We start from the raw sequence: 17,663 nt of genomic DNA, 5'->3' as shown, positions 1-17,663 counted from the left end.
AGCCATACGTGAACAAACTCTTCACATGGTCAAGAACCCCCTGTACATGCATAGAAGTCACTTTCAGACATTTGGTTGAATGCACAAAAGTTGGGGCAGGGACAGTGGGCATGTGAGGTTGGGGATCAGGGCCAGCAGACACAGTCCTGCTCCCTACCACACACCATAGAAATATAGAGAGCTGCCTTATACCAAGTCAGACCATTGCTCCATCCAGTTCAGTATTGTCTACACCAGGGCTGCTCAACTTCAGCCCTCCTGCCAGTTGGCCTACAATTCCCATAATCCTTGACTATTGGCCACTGTGGCCAGGGAATATGGAAGCTGTAGTTCAAAAACAGCTGGTGGGGGGGCCTAAGTTGAGCAGGCTGGGTCTACACAAACTGGCAGCGCCTTCTCCAAGGTTGCAGGCTGGAGTCTCTCTCAGCCCTGTCTTGGAGATGCCGGGGAGGGAAATTAGAACCTTCTGCATGCAAGCATGCAGGTGCTTTCCCCAGAGTGGCCCCATTTCCTAATGGGAATAGTTCCCCTTCATGTTCATGTTCACTGAATGCATGGAGGAAGCAAGTGAAAAGGACTCCAGTGCACAAGAACATTTCATGGCCTTCTTTAGCTTTGCTAATTTAAAAAAAACTCATTTGCATCAGACTTTTTCAGACTTTCAAGCTCCTCCTCTCACTAAAAATGACTGCAAAGCTTCTTTGAATGATAGGGGAAGCCATTGCTAGAACCTCAAGGCAAAGGTGAAGTTGGAAAAATCCTTGGGTTTTAAAACAAAAAAATTGACCCTAAGCGGCATTCCTTAGTGACTGACATAGCCTCCGTGCAATCTGATAATCCTTCCAGAGTCATTATATAATACAGGCTTCTGTGCCTCTAATGAGCTGTGTATGAGTATTTGGGCATTTGCAGCTTACCCTAGCTTTAGAACATTATAATGGAAGAAGCTGTACCTTCCAAAATTCTCCTGCCTTGACAGCTATTAAAAGCAGAAGAATTCCACCTTATACTGAATCCAGCAACTATATACTAGCTACCAGGCAGGACCTGTTACTGAAAGATATATAAAGAAAATAATGAAATCTGCTCAGAAAAATTACTAATTCACAAAATAAAGAAGAAAAAGGCTTACTTCCAACTTCTCTCTCTTCCAAGTGAAATGCAATGAACTGCAGACAATCAAAACAGAGTTGACGCAAATCAAATCTAACATCGATGCTCTCCTGGGCAGATTGGAGCAGCTTGCTGAACAACAGAAAGCATCTACAGGTCAGTTGCTGCTTGCATATGTCCCATCAACAAGGCCAAGAAATTGTGGGGTACAGGTGCAAAGAGAGACGCTTTGCCAGATACGAAGCTATGGCCAGCCTTCTTTAATTTGGGGGCCTACATGCATTTATTCTTGCATGGCTTTAATTCAGCAGCCAAAGCCACTGTATGATTCCAAGCATCTATTAGTGTTAAGTAAAAGTAATTGTTTCTAGAGCATCTAAAAATAGGAATATTTTACAAGCATGCATCATAAAGCTCATGATAACAGAACAAAATAGCCCCCAGAGACCTATGATTTCAAAAGGTTGCCAGCTTTCCATAATAAGGCAAATAAACCCCGAGAAGGCCATACTGTTGCCTTCTCTTTGTTCTTCAACATACCTTCACCTGGCTTGAGTGCCAGGTGCATAGATCTTTATGACAGATAATCCAGCTTTGGGGTTTTTTGCCCATGACTGAGCTGTTGTACCCCAGAATAGGTAACAAAAGCAAAGAAGGAAAGGAAAGAATTGCAGCAAACCCAATGAAATGTTGACAGATTTTTAATCTGATGGCATTTCTATATCCTTTCCTAACTTCCCAATACTTGGATTCACTGATGAACAGTGGCTCTTCCCATCACCTCCTACTCAAAACATGGGGAAGGGGGGGGACATCTCCCACTACACCTGCAGTGCCCAAGTGGTGTAAGGCCCACTCCAGAGTGGGCTAGGAATCTGAAACCTAATGTGTTCTAATCCCCACTCAGCCAGGAAACTATTGGCTGACCTGGACCAGTCACAATCTCTCCACATAATCTACCTCTCAAAGTTGCTATGAGTATAAAATGTAGGGGAGAAGCATGGACTCCACCCTGAGCCACTTGGAGGAAAGGCAGGATCAAAGTGTAATACCACCTAGAGATGTATATATCAGGTGGTATAAAAATATGATAGATAAATAAATAAAATAAAAAATAATAAATCTGTACCACCAGCTTTCACTTGGGGCTCATGGCTGCTCCCATCCCACAACAACAACCTGGCGGAGCCACATCCCTCTTTGCCTCTGTAGTTTAAGTCAAGGATCCTTCAGTTTCCTCTCATGTGGGATAAGGGGTAAGCGCTATCACAAGTAAGAGGTGCAAGACCATCGTTTTGTACAAGCAGGGGCAGCCCTTTCATGAGGCAAAGTGAAACAGTCACCTCAGGCAGCAGATTATTGGGGTACCAGCAACGCACCCAGATGTCCTCCAGCACTGCCATTAATGTAACTCTTTGGTTACTGACCCTTGTAGACTTTTCAAGGAGCACCAAAATTTGCAAGAAGCATGAAGAAAGAAAAGGCTGCTGGCAACCTTCCCGCTCCCCTGCTCCCCATGCACTTTCAAAGCTTGTAAGGGTCAGTTTTGAAAGGATCCCAGCTCCCACTAGGGGTGTGGGGCAAGGCAGCATTTTGCTTCTTGCCTCAGGCACCACAAATTACCTAGGGCTGCCCCTGTGTTTGAGCTCCTGTGGATGATTAGGACAGGAACAGCATGCCTCTCATTTTTGTTGCTCACATTGTCTCCTGCAGAGGTAAGAAAGAAAGCAGATGGAAACAAAAGTGAGATCTCTCAAGAGGACACGGCTTCAGAAGCAGATATTAATGCAGAGGAACCACTAAACGGAGAGGAGGGAGACGAGGAAGGCCTTGTGCGGGACGATTGTGAAGATGAATTGGTAAGAGAAAAGCTTTCCTCTCTTCCCGCTGTGGATAAATAAGTCTTACTAGCCGACCCGCACAGAGCATCTGTGCAGTATTTAGGGCCGGCTGTTTCCCCCTCCATCCTGCCTCACTCTCTTGTCCCCTCCCCTCCCTCCTGCCCCCCTACCTCTCCCACCCCTCTCTCTCATCTCACCCTCCTTCACCCTCCTGCCCCACTCTCCCTCCTCCTCCCCCTCTTGCCCCCATCCTCTTGCCCCACTCTCTCTTGCCCCCTCCTTTTCCCACCCCACTCTCTCTTGCCCCTCCCTCTCCCACCCCCTCTCAGCTCACTCTCCTCCCCCCTCCCCCACTCTCTCCTGCCCCCTCCCCCCGCCCCTCTCTCTTGCCCCCCTCCCCCACCCCCTCTCTCTTGCCAACTCTCTCTCTCCCCCACCCCCTCTCCCACCCAACTCTCTCTCCATCCCACCCCTCTCTCTCATCTCACCCTCATTCCCCCCTCCTGCCCCTCTCCCTCCCCCTGCTACACTCTCTCTTTCCCACTCAGCCCCTTTCCAGTCTCTCCGCTGCTTCCCCGCCACTTTCTTATCTCACCAGCCAGCCCTTCCACAACCGCCTCCCGCCCCTGGCTGCCAGTCCGGGCTTTGCTGCCTCCCCTTTACCCGGGACGGCCTGGCCTGCTGTTCTGCCACCACCTCCTGCCCCTGGCTACCAGTCCAGGCTTTTCCGCCACCGCCGCCACCACCGCCACCGCCGCCTCCCCCTTACCTGGGACGGCCAAGCCTGGCCAGGCCAGGACGTCCCGCTGCCACCTCCCATTTTGTGGCCCGCCGCCGCCGCCATCCTCCACCATTTTTTTTGCCCCAAACTCTCTCAACCCAGTGCCAGAAACTCTCGCGAGAGTTCTGCCTCCAAATCCTGGGCACGCATACCGGCTAAGAGAATTAAATATATAGATACCATTCTAACCAGGCTCAGATTTCTGAGAAAAGTCATGTTCTTTTTTGCACAGGAATAAACAGCCATCTTTAATGCTTTGATTGGTTCCTCTCCAGTGTACTGCATCTGTTATCATTACTCCTCAGAGTAGGAAGTTCTCCATCAACTTATTTAGGGATGGGAAATACTTATTCCTAACAACCGAGTCCCATGATACACTTGCTTCAACCCACTTTGGTTGTTCATCTACTGATATGATTTATACCCCTCATTTCAATACTAACATCTTCAAGGCAGCTTACAACATTCAATAAAAGCAATAAAACCAAGCCAGCAGATAAAAAACACCATCTAGATATCTATAAAGGATTGTAAATACCATTAAAAGCAAGAGAGAACAGGATGGAATTCACCTGGCACAAAAAGATGGCAGGGATGGTTCCAAGCAACTATATCTAGGGTGCTGATATAGTATTTGAGTGCTGCCACTGAGAAGGTCCTCCCTCCAGTAGCCACCTACCTGGCCTCAGAAGGTGGGAATACATAAAGAAGGGCCACTGATGAAGAGCTCAAGTGGTGGGCAGGTAAATATGGAAGGTGTCTTTTTAGAGACCATGGACCTAGGCTAGCCATCAGGCCTGTGCACTGGGCGGGGGGGGGGGGGAGGGAATCTGATGTGATCTGACAGTGATTGTGGGATTCAGCATCATGGGCATAACTACGATTAGGCAAGGGGAAACAGTTGTCTCAGGGCCCACTGCCTCGAGGCCCCCCCCCCCCGAGACATGTCACATGACTCCCCATTGCCCTCCTGACCAGCCCCAAGGCCCCTCAGCCACTTGCCTGTTCACCCTCTCTCCTGCTTGTCCTCCTGGCCAGCAATCTAAGCAGCCTGCAAGCTGCTAGAGTTCCTTCTCTCTCTGCCTCTCAGCTGACCAGCGGGTGGGTGGAGCTTCCAGAGGCCTCTGTGTAGGCCTTGCTGAAGCCTGAAGCTCTCCAGGCAGCAAGCAGGCAAGCAAGCAAGCAAGCAAGCGAGGCCCGCGCTAGCTGCCCTCACCCACCACAGTTCTGCAGACCCTCTGCCCAGACCAGCCAGCGTAGCCTTTGCCAGTAATGGAGGTAGAATGAGAATTCCTTTTTGTGACACCCCACCCCCGGATATATAGGAATCTGCTTGCCATAGGGCTTTGATATGGTGGGGCAGGGGAGACGGAGAAGTCTCTGAATATTTAATTTAAAACAGATTAGAAAATTTGCTGGCTTTTACAAAGTCCTATAAGTGGCTTGTTTCATGGCAGAAACTTACAAAAACTTCTGGAACAAACAATATTATATTTATATTCATTCATTCATCCATCCATCCATTCATTTATAAATGCACTTATGTTCAAGTTGTTTTGCAAACCAGAAGTTCTGAGTGAGAGCTGTGAAGCATGTGTTGTACTTTTATTTTTTTTTTATTTTTTTTTTCTTTAGAAATGCCAAGCTGGTTGGACATGTCCAAAAACCTCACTCACACTATTTACACTGTATGTCATCAGTCAGTATGATTCTGTAATGATATGAAATGTTAAGCAGGCCCTGCACATGCTGATTTGCCCCCCAGCCCTGCACCCCACTAGGGATGAACCTGCTTCTGAGCACCTACAAAGAGTGTTTTTAATCTCAGAACAGCGAGAGACCACAACCAGCCCTACATCCACATTGGGGAGCAGGGAGAACAACTTTTAGGACAGAGGGCATAACTTCAGGACCTACTTGAGCCCCGGCATGACTCATCTATCTTAAAGTTTTACCAAGAAGAGGCAGATTCCTCATTCTCTCTCTCCTCCCCCCTCTTTTTCTCCTGAGGAATGGTGCTAATTCTTGCTCTTTTCTCTGTTTCTCCCCACCTATCTTCTTTGCTTCCTTGGGACTTACTGGTCTCCTATAGGGAGCAAAATATGCTGGGAGCACAAATTAGTTTGGTTTGGTTTACATCCCTGAGCATGTGCAATCCTATATACACTTACCAGGGAAGGATCTCAGACAGCTGAATGCAATTGAGTTTATTTTTAAGTAGTCATGCTTTTCTTGCTAGTAAGTCCTTTAGGTTTCAATGAAATGTACTTCCAGCTAAACGTGTTTAGATTTGCTGCCTGAGGCTGCAATTCTCCACACACCTACCTGGGACTTTTACACACAGCAGGCTTTACTGCAAGTTTACTGGGAGGCTTTACTGTGAAATTGAAGTTTTCCCAAAGAACCAACGCAAAATAGTGGATTTTTTTTTAAAAAAAAAACACCTCTGGATATAAATCAGGCTATACTCTAACGAGCAGTGAAAAACCTGAATTGTGTGTGAACTGCTTTCCAATAACTTGCAGAGACTTCAGGGTAAATCTGGCCAACATGTGAATGCAGCACCTCCATTCCAGAGGAGATGAGTGTTAAAGGGCTTTAAAAGCCCTGTGTGAAAAATCTCCTGGAATCAAACTTTACTGAATTTGTTCAGAATTCTGAGAAAACATACATAGGCTCACACTGCATGGTTAAAAGTCTCCTTTGCTAATCTGCAGTGAGGGGCCCATTGTAATAATTAGTGTTTCTAGTGTGTTCTAGGCATTAAAGGTATCACAAATATATAGTGTTCAGTGTATATCACTATATATTGTGAAGTGTGCATGTGTGTATTCAGTGCAATGTATTTCCAGGTAGCATACTTATTTTGAAAGATCAGACTTAAATCCTTGGGATCCTGGGGTGTGTGGAGACCCTGGACTATGGGGGGGGCATTTTAAAATCTCATCTCTGGGCCCACTCCAACCTTGCTACGCCCCTGTTCAATAAGATGGCCCCCCCTCCCAGATAGATTGGGTAAGAATTAGCCATGTTTAATTGCGTTTCCCATAGGGATCAATGTAAAAAGGGGGGGGGGTTATACTCCTGAATGGGTGGGCAGAACGTTTTTGAACTGTTAATGGAGCAGTACATGATGATAGCATCAGTAAGTGTGTCTAGTTTGAAGGAGATTAGTTCACTGAGGGCTGTTTCCAGATGGAGAAATACTGCATTTGAAAATGCTAGTTCTCTTCAGTTATCCATGCCGCATCCACATGATGTAATTCCCCATTGTACTATTTCACAGCACCACCTGCTGGCCATCTGCTGTAATCTATGATGAACACTGCATCTTTCAGTACTACCTTAACGGTGCTTTTAAGGTGGTCTTAAAAGAAGTGCTTTTACTCACAAATTGACAGTAAATGGCCAGCAGATGGCACTGTGAAATTGCCTAACGGAAAAGTACTTCATGCAGATGTGGAATGGATAATCGATGAGAACAGCAGCTGAGCAAGGAAAATAAAGGAATCCATGTCCTTCCCTATGAGTGCTGTGATTAGAAGGCAACCGCTCAAAACATTTACATGATCAATTGTTGATGGCCAACTTGATCTGTTAAGCCAAACATCTCCCCCCCTCAGTGGTCTTCCAAATAAGGAATTGCAAACAACTCCACATAGGCAGCATTGTTTGGTCTTCCAGAAGACCTCAAAGAGCACTTATAAATCCACCAATTCTGACAGATGTATTCTGACATGATAGAGGCTCCCTGATGTCATGTCTGATTAGATCCAACAAAGCACACTATTGGATCCAACAGCCCCATCGGATCTGATATGACACACAGACTTACTCGCCACTGAATAAGGAAGCTACAGTACATGATTGTAGGACTGGTACAGGCTGTGTAGTCTGAACTACACACTTCATAGTGCTGTGAAGTTTGAACTATACACTTCATAGTGCAAGGGAAGAAAAGGCATGTCTTGCCAGGGCGGAGGTCTTCTCCAGGGACAATTCCTGTGCTTATAGCAAAGCTTATTGCTAAAACACCAAACATTTTCATTGGTGAGTTTCTGTGCAGATGTAGATTCTAGCCCTGTTCAGATGAAAAATGGGGACATCCTGAAGCCCCGCTGATGTGCTCAGAAGGGCCCACTGCCACTGTCCACAAAATATTTGTCTGCAAACACTGTACTTGTGGACAGATTCTTCCTGTGATTGGAATGCTAGGGTACCTAGTGTAAAGCATTTGTCTCTAATTTATTTCTTAAAAGCCCTGGAATAGGTGGGCAGAAAGCTCTCAAATGTCTTGTGGTGGGTAATACACGGTGATAGCATTAAGTGTGTGGAGTTTGAAGGAGATTAGGAAGTGTTTGTCTCTGCAAACAAATGCTGTAACTATGGACAATGGGTGCAGGACCTCTGAGCACATTGGCACAGGCCCAGGGCTTCACAGCACACCCTTAGGGACACTCTACACAAGTAGAGTGTCCCCAGTTTTTATAACACCTAAATAGTGCTTTAGACTTTTTATTCCAATAGACCTGGTAATCACACTCTCATCCTCATAACAGTTCACAAAGAGAATCAGATAACCCTCTTCTCTTTCTCCACTTCTGTCTCTCTGCCTTTTCAGGAGAATAGCCATTACACAGATGTGGAGGACTCCAGCCTACAGTAGCCAGGTATATTTAAGAGCATATAGAATTATTAATTTTAGAAATGCTGCAGCCATTTTCCCTTAGGAAAGTCCATGTTTGCAAAGCACGCACTTAATGTGTGGTTTGATCCTCAGGATACACATCTGTATGTATTTGTAGTGAAGCTCTGATACGGCGGACTCAGACATCGTGTGGAGCCCCAGTTGAAGCTGAGCTCCATACAGTCTCTCTCAGCCCCAGGAGCATGTGCTTCCCCCTCCCATCTCAGTGTAAGTGCCTGCTTCCTTTCTAGGTTAGGATAAACAGAGATTGGTGGGTTTGGCCATTGCAAACATGTGACCAGTCTTGGCTTATCTTAACCTGCAGTATTTGCTTCAGAAAACCCAAGATCTGAACCCAAGGTTTGAAATGAGTTCCACATGACATCTGAAGCTACCCATAGTTACACATACCAAGTTAAAAAGTTCCAAAAATTAGGAAAATGGGAAGGGTAGTGATTCTCTTCTAAGCTACAACCACAAACTGAATGCAAATTATCAAAAGGTAACACTAAAAAATGTTTTTGATTGACTGTCATTCTTAACGCTGTTGGTCTTTTTAACCACACCACTTCCTGGTGTCTGAATTCGACCACAGGTCCATGGTCTTTTTTGTAAATGGTTCATTCTTTCCTGTTTGATTACTGGGGAAGCTGAAGAAGTTTACAAAAATGACCAAGTTGAAGTATCAAGGTAGCTAATTACAGCATTGCCCTTCTTTTTTACCTAAGAAAGGAGCACTGAACCCCATTTATATCAATATTTCATCATTGGTCACCTGTACTAAGAAATTAGGTCTATGGCAGGGGTTCTCAAACATGAACCTTTGGTCATTGTGGCTGGGGATTGTGGGAGTAGAAGCCCAAAAACATCTGGGGCCCCATGTTTGAGAACCCTTGTGTCTATTGTGTTGTTGGTTTGTAAGAGCAGCAACAGATTGCTTTTCTTCATGACATATAGATTAATATTTGTACTGAGAAAAGCACATAAGATGTAATGGCCTTGATCCAGCTCCACTTAGTTGCATGTGACTAGTGACCCAAGCTGGGGATGTGCATTTCCAGCAGCATTGTATGCATCTGTTCAATTCAGTGGGGATGGATGAGCATGAGACTTGTTCGTGTAGGAATTTTATGGTGAGGGCACCTAAGGGTACACTGCAGAAGCATTTTAAGTTAACGTAGCATCTGAGAAGAATCTGGGTTTTCAGTTACTGGGCGACGAAGGGGACATGAAGAATGAATGCAGGAGGAAAACCGATCAACTAACATGACCTTATTCAGTATGTACAATGCTATACCCTTTCCTTGGGAACTGTTTCTCACATTTTGCTAAGTTTTAAAAAACAAAGGCATTTATAAACTCTAAGTCAATGGTTCCCAAGCTGGGTTCCTCCAGATGTTGCTGAATTACAACTCCCAGCATCCCCAGCCATAATTTATTGTGGCTGGGGGTGCTTCGAGTTGTAGTTCAGCAACTAAATGGAGGAACCACTGCTCTAAGTTATGAGACAAGTGGATAACTGAGCATCAACTACACTTACATTATGAAGTTATGCAGGTGGTGGCCATTTACTCATTCTCTCCCCCTCCCCACCCTCTCTTCACCTTAGCATGTCCAGCACAGCAGCACTGAAAAGAGGGAGAACAGCAAGAGGTGAAACCCTCCCTTGGCATGTTGAGCAAGACAAGCATAACATGCAGGACTGCCATCATCTCTCTGCCTGGTATTCAAAAGGAGAAACATGGACTGATATCTCCAAGCCGTTTTGTAGTACACAGCCAACTAGTCATCCCAGTGGATCTTCATCATTGCTCCACACCCCATCCTTGTCCTACAGACTCCAAGCCCTGTTGCCAGCAAGCAGCACTTCTTCCGTGATCTCCAGTGGCCAGATATTGGAACTGATTTTATATTAGCAGAGGAAGATTTTAGATTTTTGTTCTAGCATCAGGGAGAGACACAGAGTCTTGTTTCTGAGACAGATGGAGACATACTATGTAATATTAAGAGACATAAAACTATTCCACTATATTCAATTTATGGTTTTGCATTTGAGATCATGGATGGGATAGCCAGGGCTACCTGATACTACTCCATTTGCCTCCTAAGCAGCTTTGGTCCTGTACAATCCTGTGGTACACAGACTATGGCATTTGGAGCATGCCCTTGGTTGTATGGTGTGCCGTTTGGAAAGATGGGCAAAGAATATAGCTATTAACAAGCTGTTCTTTACAGAGTAACAACTCATCTTTATTCATCCAGTTTCTAAGCATCAGTAAAGGTAAGGTAGGTGGTGGGTCTATGCAGTAGAGGCAGGTGCAGCTTCTGACTGGAGTTAGGATAGCAGGTATAATAGGAATTACATTCGGAATCAAGTGTTTCAGGATAAAGGATGCAATTGAAATGTCCACTTTATAGTCCAGCAGCTATGCTGCTTATTCAAGTTTCATAAGCCATTTATTTGCTAGATAAGGTCAACCATACCTGGTCCAAGGCAAGAGGAAGGATGAGATGGTCATAAGACAATGGAGGCCCGGAAACTCACATGACTGAAGCCAATGATAGCAGTGCATGTCCTGTTTGTGATACAAGAGACCTAAGACAAAAAGTTCATTTCTTGTCTTTCTTGACAAGACATCACAACATCATCAGATTCCTTTCTCCCTGTTGCCCCAGTTCTAAACATCAGGGGTTTTCAGCCCACTCACACCCATAAAGACATCAGTAACCAACAGGTGGTGTGTGCAAGTCATGGAATTAAAACATCCTGCAAAGCTGCATAGTGGCAACATTTTGCAATGGTTTCATCTTCCTTTCTAGGCACAGCCCTCTCTAAGTTAGTTTACTCCTAGTTACTGCTCAAAGACTAGTTTTGCGAAATCTGTTTCAACAGTATGACTCAATTGCTCAGAAAGGGAGGGTAAGAATCGCATTAGCCAGCTCAAGGACCTGTGTGATACTGTTCTTCCAAAGGATTGCTTATGGAAAACATAAATCCTGACAAGAAAAGTTCCCTTTCCACAGCAGTTGTTCATAGGAGGATCATGGCTTTCAAAGCACAACGGTTTATTTGTGTTTCTTGGTGCAAAATGCATACCAGGGAGTGTTGTTGTTTTTTTAAAGCAGTTTTTTCTTATGCTTTCTTTTTCAGTTGCTTTTTCTGTTTTGCTTTCTCCCAAAACATTTGCCCACTGTGTTGCTCTGAGTGTTGTACTGAGCTTATTTTAGAACTGCTTTCTAGGCTTTTGAGAGAAGCTGCAATGTTTTGCTATGACCTGACCATGAAAGGAAGGAACAGAAAAGGGGCTTTGTATATAAAATCCTGTATAATAAAAACAACAAACTGAATTCAGTTTTTAGTCCCATTTTTTTACTCACTCAAAATGTGTCAGCTATTACCCACCATCTTTGAGTTGTACTTCCATCTAGAAGTACAAGCTGATTTCAGCCTCACTCGTAAACCTAATAAGCTGGTTTTAGTTCACAGTGCTTACAGTGGTTTCCTTGAGTCGTTTGCTTATTCTGAACAGGTCTCTTCCTTCCTTGAGTCTTTTGCTCATTCTGCACTCCTCTGTTTAACGCTGTTGGTACAGAACTATGCTAACTTAAAAGAGAACCAAAGTTCAACTTCAATTTACTGCACTTACTGCAAAGAGCCTCAGGTTTACAAAAGTATCCTCAGTCAGGTATCTGTCTACACATTCTCCTGCTGCCATGCCCTCTGTGTAAGCTCACACAGTTGAGACTAGAGGGTGCAGCCATGGCGGATTGTGTGGCACTCATGGAACAAGATACGCTAAACCCTGCAGGAATTCAGCTAGAGTTTATGGCCCTGCCCCCAACTTCATCCCCAGACAATTAGTTCTCATTATTGTTAAACATCAGCTGTGTAAGAAACGCTCTATACCAAAGTTGTCTTTTGACACCAACCTTATTCTAAAATGATTTGGGATCTTGAGGTAATGCTTTGTGTGCCTGATGTATTAAGGCTGCAATCCTATTCATGCTTAGCTGGGAGAAAGACCTATAGAACACAGTGGCTTACATCCCAACTAAGGAGTTTCCACAAGGAAAACTTTGGTGATTTTCAGAAGCTAAATACGTCCCTCAGACCTGAGATACTCAGGGACATTTTTTCAGCAGGCATAGACAGCTTCAGAAGGATGAGGGGGGAAATCATTGAAAGTATTCTTCATTGTACACAACTCTTAGTATGGACATAGGCTACAGGAGGTGGGGGGCTTCTGACTAAATATATGTTCAGATTGTACAGAAATTTAATGGTGGCGCCCCTGGTGGCGCAGTGGTAAAAAACTGCCGCCCTGTAACCAGAAGGTTACAAGTTCGATCCTGACCAGGGGCTCAAGGTTGACTCAGCCTTCCATCCTTCCGAGGTCGGTAAAATGAGTACCCAGAATGTTGGGGGCAATATGCTAAATCATTGTAAACCGCTTAGAGAGCTCCGGCTATAAAGCGGTATATAAATGTAAGTGCTATTGCTATTGCTATTAATTCTCATCTGCTATACAAACAATCCACTACTTATCTGATTTTGTTTATATTTCAGTTATGCTTTACAATCCAATAATTATGGTCAGAGGGTTAGTGCTGGTATTGCATAGTGGCTAGACAACTGAACTATGACTCAGGAATCCTCCCTTTTGAGCGGACCTCTAATAAAAAGGAATATTTCTGTAGCTCAATGGAAGAGCACATGTTTTAGGTGTAGAATAGGGCTAGGGAGCACCCAAGTTCCAGCATCTGTTAAGAAGGGTAGGAACACTATTGTTTTATATGATGCAGAATAAGAAAGTGAGAGAAAAACAAGCATTATTTACATGTTCTGAAAATTCACTCCAAATTGATATTTCATCTGAAAAGGACACTTAATTATTTTATAAATGAAAGTAAATCAATTTAACTCTAAATTGTGCTTCTTAAAGCAGAATTTAAACCCTGCAAAATAAGACACACCAGGAGACTAAACAGGAACTTACAATCCCAGACTTTTAAAACATGTCACAAATACAGAGAAATTAAGATGCACAACCAAAATGCTGACCGGAGGCTTACCCTACTCCACATTTAAACATAATTTTCAAAACAAGGTTTGCTGAAGGCACACATGAGCAGCTCAAAACACAGAAACAGCCATCTCTGGTTTATGTTCCCTTAGATGAAACTGGCTAAATGTCTCCAACTTCATTAATGAAGGAAATGTGCATCTAGATTCACGGCTGTGAAGTATTCACGGACAGCTGCTTACACCTCTTTTACAACTAAGCCTTTAAAATCCAGGGTGAAATCTGAGGCTATTCACATGCATGTGCAAAACCGAGCTATGGGAGCCCAGCCTGGTTTTGCACACATGTGCGATTGGGCCCGATCCCAGCGGCTACATGGTGGCAAACCCACCTAAGTAGTCTCCCTCTGAAATGAGGTTAAGGGAGCAAGTGCTCCCTTAACTACATTTTTTAAATCATGTGTCAGCCACAGCTGCTTGCAGCTGTGGGCGGCACACTCAGCAGGGGAGGGAGGAATCCCAATAATGGACTTGCGCAGTGCATTTTTGGAGCACCAGGGGGCGGGGCAACACACATCGACACGTCCCGGCACTCCACCCCCCGGGAGCTGCTGGGAAAGCTGCCAGTCGTCTGGGCAGGCGAGCCGCCCACCCAGGGAAGGCATGGAGATCATCTGCGGGGAAAGTAAGTTAAACTCGACTTCCCTGCAGGCAGCCCTGGAGCTCTTCTCACCGAGCATGAGAAGGGCTCCAAGAAGTTTTATGCTTTTCAGCTTCCCTTGATGTCCAGAGCAGCACCCCTCAAGGGACTTCCACAAGCAGAGGAAAAACCAATAATGCCCACCTCAGCAGTAGCACAGGCTTCTCTGGCAAAGTTTTGCTGTCGAGTCGGTGTCGACTCCTGACCGCCAGAGAGCCCTGTGGTTTTTCTTTGGTAGAATACAGGAGGGGTTTACCATTGTCATCTCCTGCGCAGTATGAGACAATGCCTTTCAGCATCTTTCTATACCGCTGCTGTTTCCCATAGTCTGGGATTAGCATCAGTGGGCATCAGCAGGCATTCAAACCAGCAACCTCTTGCTCCCTAGGCAAGTTACTTCCCTGCTGTGCCATAAGGTGGCTTTTATGTTAACAAGTACACAAGTGCAAATATGTATTGCCTACCTTTCTTGCATGATGGAAGTCCAGGAAGCATAGTTTTCCTAGGTACTCTCCTATCTGGGCTTAGTTAGTTTCAGTACAGTTGCTGCATTGTGCATCTTCAGAATATACCCTGATAAAACTAAGTTCTATCTGAGCTGCATCCTGTTGGAAAATGGGGAAGCGGAGACAGGGGACAGGTTGCTTACCTGTAACGTGATCTTTTGGTGATCTGGTATAATTCACAATGTGAGTTATGCGCCTGCACAATAGCCCCCTGCAGAAAGATTTTCAAACTCCTTGAAGTGCTCTGTAGCTCTTCCCTTCATTCATCAAGTGGGCTCGACCACTGTGAAGATTAAACTTCTTCAGTCAAATGATGAAGTACATTAAGCAAAAACATCTGATAAGCAGTAAGGTTGGACGGGTATTGTGAATGATACCAGATCACCAAAACGATCACCTTACAACAAGCAACCTGTTTTCTTTATGATGATCCAGTATCCTTCACAATGTGGGTGATTAACGAGCTCCTCATAGGAGGAGGAGGGCTGGAGGATGTTTCTTAAAGAATCTTCTTTTGCACAGCCCAACCAAAGTTGGCCTCAGCTGCAGCTCAGATGTCTAAGGCATAATGTTTAACAGAAGGTAAGTTGGAAGACCAAGTAGCAGCCTTGCAAATGTCAGTAAAATTTATTCCTGATAAGTGAGCAGCAGAGGTAGCCACAGCTCTGGTAGATGCCCACTGCAAGGTTCCCTGGAAGAATCCACCAGAGGAGCAAGTCAAGGAATGTTTGAGGAATCAGAAGCCACAAATGTTGGCTGTCTATGTCTGGTTTGAACACCAACAAAAACCACATTTGGAGCCATCTCTTTGGAATCTATCTTACGGTGCCTGTACAAGATGCAATCAAAACTAAGAGTCTTTGGATGGTCCGCCTTTTGCTTTGGATTGGCTCTGAATGAATAGATTAAGTGTACCATTGAGACTTACTCTAGGAGGAAGGCCCATTTCATCCAGGGGTCCAGAATGGTGCCAATGTAGAGTATTGACCTCTGAGGCTGGACTTTTTCCAGTTTTCCTGGATCTCCCAGAAGGGAAAGGATAGGCTTTATCTGATTGCTTAAAGAAGTCACAAGCCAGGCATCTAGGTATAGAAATACCAAAATACTTTGGGTTCTTAAATGGGCAATAACAGCACTCATTCATTTCATAGACTTGAGGTGCTGTGGCAAGGCCAAAATGGGAGAACCATATATTGGTCGGCTTGATTCCCCCAAGGTAAAATGAAGGTATTTTGTGTTTTGGACAAATTCCTATATAAAAATACATGCCCCTTCAGTTATTGGGGTGTTTCAGGCTAGAGTGCTCCCTCAGTTATTATATGGCTTACAGATATGTGTTTACTGGGATTTTTGCTTTTTTGGTAGTACCATCTCAATTCCTTAGATCAATTTTGGCAGTTCCAAGATGTTCACCAAACACTGTTGTGCAGCTAGTAGGATTATTGAATGCTGAAACTCTTGCCTGGTTTTATATTTGCAATTTTTGGCTAAAATTAATTTTCCTTCCACCCAGCTTGGCTGCACTCATACTGAATAATTCATATAATTTGGATTGTTCAGAAATTATAATTCCTATGACACATGGACTCTCTGCAGAGTTCCTAATTTCAATGGACCAATGTGAGAGGCAGTGTATTCTGGATAGGGATGGCAAAGGGATTTGAGCTCTGTTCCTAAATGTGGTAGATTAGGTGATAGACTTATTTTATAAACCAACTAATTATTTAACTTGCCTTAGAATTTGAAACTTGAGAAGAGGTTTTTATGAGGGCTCAATGTGATGTCTTACCCTCAGCTGTTTTAGATGGCAAAATTTATAACATCCTGTACAGACTATGCCCATGGGGTAATCTGGAAGTTTAATCAGTAGACCATGACTTTTTTGCATTGTTAGAATGGGATATTTGTCAATAATTGACTTTTCCTGTTATGTATAAGTACCCAGGTAGATCTAATGATTTTTATTTTGTTCACCTTTCAGATAAAAAACCTAGAATTTATCTTACTGTTGCTAGGTTTTGTAGTTGCCTGCAGAATTCAGAAAAGATGCACTGATCAATAAACATATTAATATGTTCTCTAGTTCTGTCAAAAACATGTTAATAATACCACTGAACAGGTTGCTAATATAGTTTTTTCTTGATTCTCTAGCAGACATTTTAGGTGGCTTTATTAATTGTATAACAGATAGATATCTAAGCCATGCAGCGGGGAAATGCTTGACTAATAAGCAGACGGTTGCTAGTTCAAATCCCTGCTGGTACTATATCAGGCAGCAGCAATACAGGAAGATGCTGAAAGGCATCATCTCATACTGTACAGGAAGCAATGGTAAACCCCTCCTGTATTCTACCAAAAGAACATAGGAAGCTGCCATATACTGAGTCAGACCATTGGTCTATTGAGCTCAGTATTGTCTTCACAGACTGACAGTGGCTTCTCCAAAGTTGCAGGCAGGAATCTCTTTCAGCCCTATCTTGGAGAAGCTCTTCCCAGAGCAGCTCCATCCCGAGGGGAATATCTTAGGGCTCACACTTCTACTCTCCCTTTCATATGCAACCAGGGCAGACCAGGGCTCTGTGGGTCCCAGGAGTCAAAATCGACTTGGCGGCACACTTTACCTTTAAAGTTGTGCCATCGAGTTGGTGTCCACTCCTGGCAACCACAAAGCCATGTGGTTTTCTTTGGTAGAATACAGTTTACCATTGCCATCTCCTGCACAGTGTGAGATGATGCCTTTCAGCATCTTCCTATATCGCTGCTGCCCAATATAGGTGTTTCCCAGAGTCTGGGAAACATACCAGTGAGGATTCAAACCAGCAACTTCTTGCTCCCTAGGCAAGTTACCTCCTCACTGTGATCTCATGCTTGTTGCAATTCCATGGTATACCTACTTTTGGTCTCGTCACTGACTAATAATATGACTGATATATGCAAACAAGCATCTTTCAGATCTAGAGTAGCAAGCCATTCCTCCCCTGCCAGGAGAGGAAGGCCCTGCAAGATGATCAC

General features: G+C 44.4%; 1 protein-coding gene across 4 annotated transcripts in view; it reads left to right on the top strand.

The window, feature by feature from the left end:
* Nucleotides 1–11,770, top strand: part of RALY (RALY heterogeneous nuclear ribonucleoprotein) — a 376,843-nt gene extending 365,073 nt beyond the window's left edge. For all 4 annotated transcript variants that reach the window (XM_053248764.1, XM_053248765.1, XM_053248766.1 and 1 more), the window contains 4 exons: nucleotides 1,156–1,269; nucleotides 2,827–2,972; nucleotides 8,357–8,405; nucleotides 10,032–11,770. In XM_053248764.1, the coding sequence (XP_053104739.1) occupies nucleotides 1,156–1,269; nucleotides 2,827–2,972; nucleotides 8,357–8,401 (305 nt within the window). In that variant the 3' untranslated portion in view covers nucleotides 8,402–8,405; nucleotides 10,032–11,770. The remainder of the gene's footprint in view (nucleotides 1–1,155; nucleotides 1,270–2,826; nucleotides 2,973–8,356; nucleotides 8,406–10,031) is intronic.
* Nucleotides 11,771–17,663: the final 5,893 nt, after the last annotated feature.

Source organism: Hemicordylus capensis, chromosome 4, assembly GCF_027244095.1.
Source record: "Hemicordylus capensis ecotype Gifberg chromosome 4, rHemCap1.1.pri, whole genome shotgun sequence".
Lineage (NCBI taxonomy): Eukaryota > Metazoa > Chordata > Lepidosauria > Squamata > Cordylidae > Hemicordylus > Hemicordylus capensis.
The sequence above is the reverse complement of the archived record's forward strand: the minus strand, read 5'-3'. Positions and strand labels throughout refer to the sequence as shown.